Source organism: Macadamia integrifolia, chromosome 13 (genome assembly GCF_013358625.1).
Source record: "Macadamia integrifolia cultivar HAES 741 chromosome 13, SCU_Mint_v3, whole genome shotgun sequence".
In the NCBI taxonomy this organism is placed as follows: domain Eukaryota; kingdom Viridiplantae; phylum Streptophyta; class Magnoliopsida; order Proteales; family Proteaceae; genus Macadamia; species Macadamia integrifolia.
The window spans coordinates 4318621-4331892 of record NC_056569.1 but is presented as its reverse complement, the minus strand read 5'-3'; the positions used below and the strand labels follow the sequence as shown (position 1 = coordinate 4331892).

Genomic DNA, 13272 nt, shown 5'->3' with positions numbered 1-13272 from the left:
AGTAATTTTAGTATCAAATTGAAAAGAGAGAAAACAATGATCATACAAATTTAATATAATAGAAAGAAAATCATAGTAAATTATTTCATTCGACAGTCAAAACTTAGAGAGTGCCTACTTACACATGTTTGAATCATCGGGTAAAAAAAAAAAAGTCCAATGATAGTTTGGCTTTATACCCTATGATCATATTATTCTTTGCTTGTAATATCTCTCAAAGTCCAATGACAAAAATAATTCAATTTTTTTTTTTAACTAAATGGGATCGACTACATACTTTTGAGCAAAGAGAAATCTTTCAAAATTCTATTATATTTTTTTTGGCAAAATGGTCACAGTACGTGTAGAAAAATATGAATGCGAAACGTCTAAAGCCCAGTGAATATTCACGTAAGTTACAACTCTGTTTAATATTATTAATATTTAAATAAATAAATAATAAAAATCCCAATATAAGCAGACTCCTCCTTTGATTCCGCTTAGAAATCTCGATCCTCACTCTCTCTCTCTCTTTTTGCTTCTTTTTCAAGGCCATTCCTTCCTTCTTCTTCCTTTTCCAGCACTATCCATTCTAGTTGAAGTTTTGCTTACCAATCTCACTAAAGATTTGCATCCATAGTAAATTCTCATAGGTTAATAATATCTACCTAGAAAGTAATAATAAAATCCTAGATATTCAAGAGCTTTGTTTACTTTATAAATTCAAATTTGTCCTCTGCCATACATGCAAACTTTACTGTCCAAATCTCTTCCCGGATGATTAATATGTAAACATGGCATTTGGATATGTGTGCCCAAGTCTAATATGCTCAGCGCTTGAAAATAGTTATGTTGATTTTTTTCTTACCTTATCTTATTTTGAGAGCAAAGCAAGAGATAGAGAGAGAGAGAGAGAGAGAGAGAGATAGAGAGAGAGAGAATTGAGATTTCCCAGCAGAATTGAAGGAGGAGCCCGTTTATATTGGATTTTTATTTTTTATTTATTTATTTATTTATATAAAAAATATATTAGACAAGTTAAGTAAGCACTGTCATCTCTCCACCCTAAAAATTAGGAATCAGTTACAATATAAAAAACCAATAGATGGTTTAGATTAATCTAATGTTAAATGGAAGGTTAATATTAAAAGAAAGTGAAAATAAGATTGCAATACGTACGTACTGCTACTACTCGCTCATTTTTTTTTAGTGAATGAAAAATTATTATAGAATAAAGTGATGGAGCGTGAAGGCAAGACCAAAAGGAGGGATCCCATCTACACACCAAAACAATTAAAAGGACGACACATACAAAAACCAAGAGAGGGGAAAATACCTAAATAATGGTGACACCAAAATCCAAGGTTGGATGGAGTTGTTGGTGGTTCAATTGCATGGGTCAAGCTTGGGATCAAATGCCGGTGGGTTGAATACTATTGTCTACCCACTGGATTTAAGGGAAGGGCTTTCACTCTATCATATGAAAACACTCAAAAGTCAATATGCTTCAATAAAAGCATGATAAAGAAAGACTGAGGATGGGGGATTAATGAGTTTGCCTGTCTTAGGCTCTTTAAATGAATGGGAAGAAAATTATTTCTGATTTTTTAAAAAATGGCTTTGTGGATTTTTAAGAAAGGGAGAAAAAAATGTGCTGGCTGTGGGGTTCGAACCCACGCGCACTTATGTGCAGAAGATCTTAAGTCTTCCCCCTTAACCTCTCGGGCAAACCAGCTGATTTTATCTCGAAGTACATTATAGCAATGCTATAGGTGGAAATTTTAAAATTTGAATAATGTGACAAAATGATAATTCAAATCCATCCAAGTATTGAAGTAGATGCTTCACAATTAACCACCAAGTCTTAATTTGATTCCAAATTGAATGATGTTACGAGGGAAAAAAAAAATTGTATTTTACTAACTAATTTGGAGCTCTCAGGCGAAAGATGGCAAAACTCAATCGAAATTAAGACTTCTCTATGTTTGGGATAGGATTTCAAAATGCATGGGCACTCAAGGTTTTGGCGTATGATCGCACTCAATACTAGTATTGATATGGATCATTCGTATTGAATAATTTTACCACCAAAATATCCATGTTATTGATTTTTTTAACCCTTCGATTATACTGATGTTGATATCATCATTCATATCAGTATCATATCAATGCTCCTGCACACACTCTTATTGATACCTGCCCCAGTGCAAGGCTACCCGACCAGATAACAATCTCTTAACGTAAAAAGTTGATCCTGTTTTTCATTTTCATTTTATTATCACTCACAAAATCACAATCAATTTTTTATTTCATTTTATTTTCACTCAATCATAATCAAAAGAAGCCTCAATTTGAGTGCAAATATGGCTTTTCTCCCCCCCCCCCACCTACTTCCCTTCTTAAAGTTCCCTAAATTGATTTCTAAATTTCTACTAAAAAAAAAATTCTGAATAAAATTTCCCTTTTAACGGATCTTTTTGGACCAATATGGTCTTGATTGGACGCATCTTGACGGCCTTTAAAACTAATTAGTTTCAAAGCGTATTAGTCATTTTTTAAAGTTAATTGGACCTTCTTAAATTAGTATAGCCTTTAGAGGAGAAATAATGCTACCTGGTTATGTGGTTCTTACGAACATTCATACACATAAACATTCGAAATTACTATCCCATTCCCCACCGTCATGAAATCAAGATTCCCATTTATGTTAATGCTCCAGTACAACGCAACTAGGTAACGATCTCTTGCCCAAAAAAAAAAAAAAAATTGAACAACCTTCTCATCTTGATAATCTCTATTTTATTATTATGCTTTTGTTTGCGGTGTGATGCCAGATCTAAAACTCCAAATCATGAATCATTCTTCATTCGCATTAAAGTAAGTGCAACAAAACAAAAATTGTTTTAGGGTTACCTCTTAGTACCACAAGTGCAATGCCTTCAAAGAAATATGACACTTAAACATGCGTCCATTTGTAGACCAGTAGGTACCTTTGAATAATGATTGAGCAAGAATTCTTGTAATAGATTTAATCCTCACACACTAAGGTTCAGAAACCCTAATCTTGCAAAGAAGACAAAGTATAAAACCATTCCCAAAGTTTTACTACATTAATTTATAGGAGAAAGATCATTACGATGTCAAAGTATAGTTTCCCACCAATGAGTAGGTGAGAAATTGAATCGTCTAGTAAGGTGTTTTAATGAGGAGAGAGAATCTAAGGTCCATAAGGTGAGATGTGAGAAGGCATACACAAGAGAGTCTACCCACCGGCATCATGGGAATTCTTTCCACTTGATTTATATATGATTTAGATACACAACTTCGCTCTTATGCCAATATGGGGCCAATGGGATCCCACATGAAAATTGTTATGTACCACTTAGCAACATTAGGTGGGTGGGCTTAACGGTTTCCTAGTAGTTAGTTATCTTTGTATGAAAATTAAGGTAGTGGGAACGGTCTAGTTATGTTAGACGTGTTACATGGGTAAGTTATTTTAACTAAATGTATTTCTTTAAATACCATAAGATAATATAAAGAAAGTGTGTTAAAATCCAATTAAAACTCTTTTGAGTTGAAAAGTAGGCTTTCTCTACAAGCCACATCTCAAGCTTAGTTGGTAAAGCTAACTCTTTTTCTTATTTTATCTCTAATCTCTCTTCCACCCTATTTCTCTCCAATTTCTTCTATTTTATTTTTTAATTTTCTCCAATATTTACTCCCTTCCGTGCACGTAATAAAAACATTAACAAGAACGAGATTTTTACCTTTAATGAGTGGCAGGGTGGTCATTCCATCCCCTCTATATCTGAGCACAGGGGCCACACTACCTTTTTGAGCTTCTTTCACCCTTTTTTAACATTAAAATGTCCTTTTTATTAACTCAATTTGGTATCTGATCTGTCAGGGATTTTTTTTTTTTAATGAAGAGAGAAAGAAAAAAAATTAAAAAATCAATTGATCAGTGGTACAGACCTTAACAATATTTTTGCCATCTAATAAGTTTAATTTAGACATTGAGAAATCTAATAAGTTCATTTTAGACATTGACAAATCCTTCTTTTAAAATTTTTTTTTTTTTTTGGTTGGAGGTGGGGTTTTGGATCCTTGGATAGGGAACATCGAGGAAAATTTTCTTTCTATTTCGTGTCTTTTAGGTGTGGAATCAGGGCCCAAATCTTAAACAAGGTCGGTGATTGAAATTAGAGTTGGCAATTTCAGCCCAATTAATAGGTGGGTTTATATTCAACTAATTGGGTACTTGTTGATTTTGGACTGGCTTAGACACATGTCCAGTTTCGGACAAAACTCAACGAAGGAAACCTGAGAGATTAGACTGAGCTAGAGTCAAGATCACGCGCTGCCTACAAAGACAAATGGCTTACCATGATGGGCTACAAAACTTTTCTGTCAAAACTTTGGCCACAGCTTTCCTGTCAAACCCATCACCTTCCTCACTCAATATCTTTCATAGATTTCTCTCTGAATTTTTTTTTTTTCTTAACACCACCGCTGATAGGATCCAACTCCTCTCCTGATCGGTGACCGTTCAAGTCAACCTATAGTAAACTAGATGATCGAAATGTATTCAAGCGATGATCAACTATGTTTCTATTGAATAGAATAGAGGCGTCATATTGAAAGCTGTTGAATCATTGCTTAAACACGTATCAATCACCCAGATAACTATATATGACCTGGACAATCACCGCTCAGGAAAGGATCCTAATACCCACGAATATATAACAACATCAAGCAGAGTTCTAAGAACCATGATCAGACCCATTGATGCCAATCCTAATTCCAATCCATCCGTATTGTACTTTTAGGGTTAGTATATTTTGGCTGATTCCAATCTGACCCGGCCAATAAGAATTCTAATATTTTAACAGGAAAGGGTTATGTATACCATCGACGCAATCAATGGGAGGACTGCGACCTAGAAGGGAATAAGCAACTGTTCCAAAGGAAGAAGCAAAAAGAGACAGATTTAGGCATACCACTAAGCATATCGGACCTTTTTCCCTATTTTAAACCCACATCAAGTTTGATCTTTAAAACAGTATTCATTGTTTTGACTTAGAAGCTGTACGTAACAACAATTTTATGTCCAGGGTCACACCATCAACACTAGAGCACCTTAAAAATAGAAAAGCAAAACCAAAACCCACATTCCCCCCAAAAGGAAATCAAAATCAATTTCAAGAAATGATTGTCAGGTCCCATAGAGGCAGAGAAGCAACCCTTTGGTTATTATTATGACACTCCACCACAACAGTGAAACATAGCAAACAGATACCCCAATTATTTACAAGTTATAAAAAAATTTTAAAAAAAATAACTATAAATAATTTTTCTCCCGTTCATTGCATGGAAAAATTACAACTATCTATTTATATTAATAATATTTACATATAAAGGCATGTTGAGTTTCTATTAACACATATATCCCTTCTTGGCTACATAAACAAAATCTCCAAAAGGTGGAATAAACAAGTCCCTAAAAATGGGTAGAGAGAGAGAGAAAAAAGAGAGACCCCACAAAGAAAAGCCGAGCTTACTGGTCCCGGTGCATAGTGCCAAGTGAAAGCGCGTCTCTCTCTCTCTCTCTTCTCTCTCTAGAGTCTAGACCACTCCAAAATCCTAGTCATATCCGCTCTGCATCCCAGTCACGTGTAGGCCCCAATCCCAATAACTTTCTCGATGCCGCCGCATCATCTTCATGATCATCGTCATCCATCAGGTCCATACATCAGAAGACAGAGACATGGTCCGCCGAAAGACAGAAAAAAGATTCGCATCATACCCACGAGGCGACGACATCAACCGTCCCCACAAGCCCGTGATCACGCCGGAGATAGATACACCTGACACTGTATCACTGTCTTCCCTATTCTGAATCCCGGCACAACCGTGAATCCCACCCCCGACATGTCCACTGGCAACGTCAGCGGCGCGTCGTTCGCCACGCTCTCCATGTACACCTCTGAGAACCTACACCCTCTCTTCACCTGGAATATCGAAGCTTCCGGCTCGAATGAAAAGGCCAAGCAGTGGAGAAGCCATACCCTCTTCGCCATTTCTGCAAATGTGGCGAAGAACGGTGTCTCTGGGTACCCCCCTGCGTTCACTAACTTCCTCTGATTCAGATCTCCGAAGAAGGAAGATTCCATCTTTGGATGAACCAGCTTCAGGTACTTGGCACGGCAGAACTTCCCGAACGGTGAACGGGGCTTCTGGCATAGGAACTCCATGGGTTTTGCAGATTTGAGCTCTGTGAATCTCGAAAAGAAGTAGCTCTGGCGCTGATCCCTCTCGGGCTCGAACACGTTCGGGAGAGAGAAATTGGGAATTTGGAAGCCATCAAACATCTCTCTGCAAACGAAGCACTCGAATGCGAAGCACTTGTCGTTCGGTTTCGTGTAGACCACATTTGGTTCGATTGAATCGGCCGCTGCGTGGATATCCCAACCTGCAGATTTCATCTGTTCGATCATCACCTTCACGAAGCTCCGAATAGATTTGCCTGCGTATCGTAGAACAGTTATGAAGTGATTGGGGTTTAAACCCGACAAGTGGAGATCATCGAGGAGAACAGAGAGAGGCCCACTGACACAACTTGGGTTTAGTTTTTTCTCTAGGATTCTGCTCTGCGCCTCGGATTCCTTCAGTTTCTCTTTGAGGAAGGTAATCTCCGAATCCTTGAGCTTCAACTGGGACTCCAACTTCTTCCCCATTATTCCATAAGTCTTCAAGAGGCTCTGTTGTTCTTGGATTTCTGCCAACAACTGCGTCACCTGAGGAGAAGGATCCATCTGTTTCTTCAAGTAACACTGTTTCAACTCCGAAAGACGTTTCAGCTCTGAGACCACTAACTCATCGGCAGCCTGAATGCCATCTGGGTCGTAAGGGGCCTGAGCCATCTGGAGCTGGGCATAATCAGCTTTCACAGACGAAATGCTCGCAAAGAGCTTCGCTAAGAAAGCTTCCATGGCTGCCCTGTTCCGGAGCTTCTCATCTTCATCAGCAAAAGACTTGGACAGGTCTCCATTGTCAGTAATAGAATCGATCTTACCCTGATGCTGATGCCCATTACCATTAATCTCATCATCCTTGAGCTTGTTTTGAGACTTCAATCGACGGATTTTCCCATTATCAGGAGCGATCCCAGCTGCACGAATCCGAAGAACTTTAGCAAAAGTGCGAACTAATCCACCAACATTCGATGTCGTCGCCGGTTTCACCGAATCCATCTAAAATAGAACAATCAATCAGAACCCGATCGTGATGGAGAAGAAGAATGGGGGTGGATTAAGCCGTTAGAAGGCTATAATCGCAAAGAACTTTAAGAAAAGAGAAACGAGCGATCGAGCATGTCGGAAGTAAAGATAGATTGAGAAAGAAAAAGCCCTTCTCTTTAACTCTCCGATCGAGGCCGGTGGTGTGTTTGGATTTTCCACCTTTGGCTTTGGATCAGTTTCTAATTCTAAGTCTTTCCCCCTTTCTTAATTCTTTTTTCAAGCTTAAAAGTGGATTTTAAAGGCGGGAAGAAAGAAGAAAAAAAAACTAAAACCCTCAACAGGAGAACCTCATGGCGAAGCGAACACAGAGAGAAAGAGAAAGAGAGAGAGAGAGAACGAATGAGTAGTTATATACGCCATTACTGAATTCTGGAATCTAGGTTCTCTCACTCAGAAACTCAAAAGACGCGTTCACATCCCATAAAACAAAATTATGTAATCAGACTGTCTGAAACCAGAACACAACTCACACTTATAAAATTACTAATCTAATAAATTTAATAATATAATTCCTCCATTGATGTCTCCAAACCCATCAATTTTTAATTCATTAAAATTAATTAAATCCTCATTCAAACATTCAGTAAATAAACATAAAAGGGAGGAATAATTCTAGGTACCCCACCATTAAAACATTAATCAAACACCCAAAGATGTGTCCCATTAACATACCATCAAACGGCTATGAATTGAAGTACATGGGCTGTCAAAGGACAACATTGACGGTGATGGTGGTAGGAACAAGGACATCAAGAACAAAACCCATACAGGAAACCAAGAGGAAAGAAGAAATTGAAGAAAAATAATGGAGGAATTTCAACACAAAATTATTAGACCTTTTAAAGAGTCAAGCAAGCGTCCTTTGTAACTGTTGTTCACTTCATCTACCGTGAAACGGAAGGAAACGAAACAATAAAACCATGGAGCCCTTCAAAGGTGAGGCCTGCAACTCTGCAAGTTGAACAAAACTGAGAAAGCCAGAGAGGAAATATAAAGCAAAAAGCTTGAAACTTTTTCCTCGTCGGTAAGCTTAAACAAAGGAAGATAAGAAACACAAATATCACATTTAAGGCTTTCTGAAACGCCTACCAAACCAAAAACCCTAAAACAGATTTCACACAAGTAAGAACAAGAATTTTCTATTTAAAGTAAAGAAATTTTTAAATAGCTAGGACTAGACAACTACAAAATATCTACCCTGGGTTTATGAGAGTATCCCAAAGAAATATTAAACAAATCTCTGCAATTTAAAATGAAACAAGGCCTCTTAAAATAAGGAATAAAGAGAAATAACAGAGGGGTTTCCTGTTTCGTTCTTATTTTCATATCTTTCCCAAAGGTTCTCACTTCTTTTTTTTCTCTCTCTACTAAGCCACAAATATGAAATAGAAATACCTTTTGAAGAACCTTCTTGGTGAGCGATTCTGGAAATTAAAATAGAAACTTCAACGATTTCGGAATCTTCATGGATACAGAGGTTTCCATTTAAGGGTCGTCAAAAAAGAAACAGGCTTGCAAGTTCCAACTTTGTTCCTCGCCAAAGGGATAATGACCAGAAGAATCACTCCTTTCTCCTCCTACCCATGTTCATTAAGCTCAAAACCCTCTCATTTGCAGAAGAGACTGATTGAGATTGAACCCCATATGCATTCTGTGAACCTTTTAGCAGAGACACAGAGACAGAGAAATACAGAGAGAGAGGTCAGAGATAAACTTCTGCCAGAGCGCTTAGAAAATACCAAGCAAATAGAGCATGAAAATTGTCGAAATCCAGCCAGCATCATTGGGAATTTAAAACCCCCAACATGTAGAATTTTTCATGACGTTTATACCCTCGTTTTTATTAATTAATTACCAGAAATTCTATGCCCCTCGGCTTCTCTCTGTAGGTCTTTTCGTCATTTAAAATTTTCAACGGCCAGTCTAAGACCGTAATTTTATTGTAAGAGACGAGATTAGCGGGAGTCATTATCTTCACAGTCAATGAAAGGACTGATCGATGGTCAATACACTAGATTCCAATCCAGTGTCTCCTCATATTTTTAGGAATTTTATGGAAAAAGATAAAAGGTTAGGGTAGTTGAGTAATTATGAAAAAAAGAGGAGAATGGTTCCAGCTGGAGAATTGGCGGGAACGTAACTGGCGTCACGTTGTCCGGATAATGTGACCATAAGGTTCAGAATCTGAAACTTTATCAGAACTTAGGCAGCTGGAGTCCGTTAAGCCAAACGCGTACCAATAATTAATGAGGATTGGTTAATCACAGCCGTCCGATTACTGGAGATTTCTCTCAAGCGAGAAGGGGGCCATTGAAAGTTGAATGGTAGGTTATAGAATATCGTTTGATGAGAGACACATGTCCTTGAACTTCCTTATCTGTATCTTTTCTATGATTCGTCAGAATATTATCTTTTTTAACGAGTTGGCATGTTTGTTTGCTTGTTTGGTCCCACCCCAGGTGGGAAGTGTTTGGCCAAAATAAAATTTCGGTGCATTCATATGTCTCAAGTCCCCCAGTCCCCTGTCCCCAACAGGGATATAAATTTTGGGAATCGGAGCGATCTGTATCGGTCTGGATTTATCGGTTTAGTGTGGTTCTATGCTTAAACATAGCAGGAGAAAATGACCGTCTCACCCCTCATGAAGTATGGAGATCTCATCCCTGTTAATGTTTTTGTTAGTACTTTTGTAACACCCAAGAATATAGTAAGTACCAGATCCGCCTTGAAGATCGGTGATAAGAACCACAAGGTTTGGAAGATCGATAAGGATATGTAAATCTTAGTCCATATTGTCTAATTAAGGAGAGGTTATTGTGCTAATTAACATCCTCTAACATTCTTAACATGACATAACACGTTTTAAAGCATATTATTCTATAAATTAATGGAGCTGAAGCGTTATGACTTTTATTGGCACTATTACTGGTGTAAAGACTATACTGCCTTTTAGAAAACATTCTATCCGATATAATTCAACCAATCTGATATCAATACTTAAAACCCTGATGATCCCCACAGCCATGAACGACCTGGTTGGATGATTAGAAAATGCATGTGGTTTGGTATACACATTACACGGTCAAAAACCGAAGCATCTGACATTTTGATAAGGTTCAAGCAAATTCAAGGGCCACAATGATTTTTTTCAATTTTTATTTTTATTTTATTTTTTTCAGGGTTTCTTTGGTTTTCTGATTTCGGTTTTTTCAGTTGGATTTGTTTTCTGTGTCAATTCTTGAAAAAAAAAATCTCAAATTGAACATGATTGATAAAAATATCACTCGTTTGCATATTTTGAGTTATATGCCTTTTTTGTGTTTGTTTTATTGGAGAGAAATAGTCTCGCAAACTTCTTTGTCAATAAGGCTCCGTCTTTAACGTGTATGACTGTTCATCCTCTTTCAATTCTTTGGCTTTTGAAGCTTGTAAATAGGAATCGATTTGTAATTTATGTTTTCATCAATAAAGTTATGTTTACCTAAAAAAAACCCATATGGGTTGATTTTTGACACCTCTAATTAGACTTTAGAGAATTTTATGGTGTCATTTTGATTTGGGAGATGTGATCCAAGTTTTGAGGCACACCTTTTTTGTGGCGACTAAGGAGGTTGGTGAAGGAATTTTCTCTATACATATTTTTGGGGAGACAAAGAAGCCTGACAAAGTGGCCAGACATAGAAGAGGGCAAAATAACCCTGACTTCCACACCTCATTTAAGATGGAAATCCCAGCCCTCTTAATGGTTCGATGCAAGCTACCATTGGCCCTGTGTTGGCACGAGGGTCATACTGCCTTTTAGGCAACCCTCTTCCATTTTTTACTGAAAAAATTTACCTCCGCATATTACACAAAGCTTTTTTTTTTTTTTTTATCGGTACCTACTCTTATCCTAACTTCATAGGTGAAGTTGTGGTGTGTCAAGTCCATACTCACCATTAGGTCTCGAATTCAAGCCTCATAACTTGTATAGAGTATGTACCAATCAAAAATAAATAGTTTGTGAGAGTATCATTAAATTTGCATTGAATTTTTCTTTGCATGTGTTGAAATTTTTAATTGAGGAAATTATATTCCCCTCACCTGGACTATCGCCTAATACTAGTTCCTCCCATGTACTTTTATAAATACCAATTCTCTCCCCTCTAGTTTGAAGATTCTTTCAATATTGGGAAAAGAATGTTTTAAAATTAAAATTTAAAATATTATTTTATTTTATGAAAGATTTGCTATTATTTATTCGGGTTAGTCATTTCGTATTAAACACCTAAAGGAACAATAGGTGCATTTATTGGGTATGTCTTTTAAAGACAAACAAATATTGGTGGTGTCTTATTTATTTTTTGATAAGATATTGGTGGTGTCTCTTTTTCTCCTATATAAATAGAGGAGGCTTAAATTCATTGTTCTATGAGTATTGCGAAAACAATCTCAACTTTCTTTTTTAATGGTTTTTCTATTATTGTGTTGTTTATGTCCAATTGAGCACAACTCTGAATTACTCCGATTTGGCCCAGTAAAGCAATGATTACTAGAGGGGTTTACATGAGGGGTCTATAGTGCTATTTTATCTTGGAGGTTGATTCATAAGTACCCGGATTACACTATAAGAATCAAGAATGTATCTACAGTCTTAAGAAAATTGTCAAACGGCACGACTAAACCCCACCAACTCTTAAGTTTTTACATATATTATCATCACTTTGATTAACCGAATTCGTCTACGATACAAGATAAATACTCTTTCTCCTATTTTATTTTGAAATATTTCCAACAATATTAAGACTATAGAATTACTTAAATATTAAAAATCTGGATTGTCAAATCCACAAACCCATAAAAGACTAATGGATACTAGAATTAAGATCTTACCCAAAAAAAGTTACTAAAATTAAGTTGTTTATAAAAATCGGAATATATGATTCACATAGCAATTGGTTTGGCTATTGTCGCAAGAACCAAAGAATAATTTCAAAGGCTAGTGCTGGGACACATGCATTCATAGCATGGTGGGTTGGTGAAATTATTTCTTTTAAAAGAGAATGACTGCCAAGGCTGGCTCGATCAAGAATATTTTCTTTGAAAAGTATTGAAACACTCCCTTATAACTATTCTGAAGGTTGCCTTTGTGATGTGAAAATGGGGAATTTTCAAAATTTTGTAACCGTTAGTGGTTATTTGCTTTGATTTTCATTCCTTCCTAATGATTATTTTGTTTTCATTTACTTGTAATGCTTGCTTTGATTATCTTTGTATGTGATGATGGTTTTGTCCATGGAATTTACCATTTCAATGTGATTTCAAATAATTTCATATTTGAATTTTACAAGTTGTTTTGTAATGTGATATTCAAAGTTTGACAATTCGATATGGTGTTGTACAAGTTTGCATCATCAATGTTTTATATTTTACCCCCAAAAAAAAAATTGTGTATTTATATATAATGTGTGTTGATGTTAAAAAAGTAGGTCAATGCCCAACTCTAAAATGGAAAAAGATAGAGAGAGAGAGAGAGATAAAAATATAAATAAAAAATCAATACTTGAGGACTCCATGATTCATTGTTTTGATTTGGTTGAGATAATCATAATATGACTCTAGGTTGACTTGTTAGGAATCGGAAAATATCATCATATTAGAACTAAGGGTGTTAATTGATTCGGTTTCAGTTTAAACGGTGTGGATTACTTTGGTTCACATTTATTTGACTAAAACAATAATCGCACAATTTACTAAATGGTTTCACTTTCTAAAATCGTGACCGTTTAGTAAATGATTTCGGTTTCCACGGTTTCTAAACGGTGTCGATTTCACAGTTTTAAACAGTTTCGATTTCGATTTATTCTATACAGTTTATAAAACAGTTCACAATTGGTTTGTTATAACTTGCAACCATCTCTAAACTGAAGATCATAAGTTTATCCAAAAATAATTAGCAACCGCAAATAAGAGATTCTATATTGATGATGGTATGTCGTAATTTGATAAT

At 36.3% G+C, this 13272-nt stretch overlaps 1 protein-coding gene and 1 non-coding gene across 3 annotated transcripts; both read right to left on the bottom strand.

Moving 5' to 3' along the window:
• Nucleotides 1-1631: 1631 nt before the first annotated feature.
• Nucleotides 1632-1714, bottom strand: TRNAL-UAA. The gene has a single exon. It is a non-coding gene; the product is annotated as a tRNA-Leu (tRNA).
• A 3634-nt stretch (nucleotides 1715-5348) lies between these two features.
• LOC122059730 (protein GRAVITROPIC IN THE LIGHT 1) lies at nucleotides 5349-9049 on the bottom strand. Of its 2 annotated transcripts, XM_042622746.1 has the most exons (3): nucleotides 8679-9049; nucleotides 8120-8234; nucleotides 5349-7235 (listed from the first exon to the last, which is right to left on the bottom strand). In XM_042622746.1, exon 3 carries the CDS (start codon nucleotides 7233-7235, stop codon nucleotides 5829-5831), a length of 1407 nt encoding a protein of 468 aa, XP_042478680.1. In that variant the 5' UTR covers nucleotides 8120-8234; nucleotides 8679-9049; the 3' UTR covers nucleotides 5349-5828. The 2 variants fall into 2 exon arrangements, with proteins under 2 accessions (XP_042478680.1, XP_042478681.1); XM_042622747.1 differs by lacking the exon at nucleotides 8120-8234.
• Nucleotides 9050-13272: the final 4223 nt, after the last annotated feature.

Excerpts from the sequence above, each read along its gene's own strand:
- LOC122059730 (XM_042622746.1), bottom strand. The coding sequence starts at position 7,235 with ATGGATTCGGTGAAACCGGCGACGACATCGAATGTTGGTGGATTAGTT.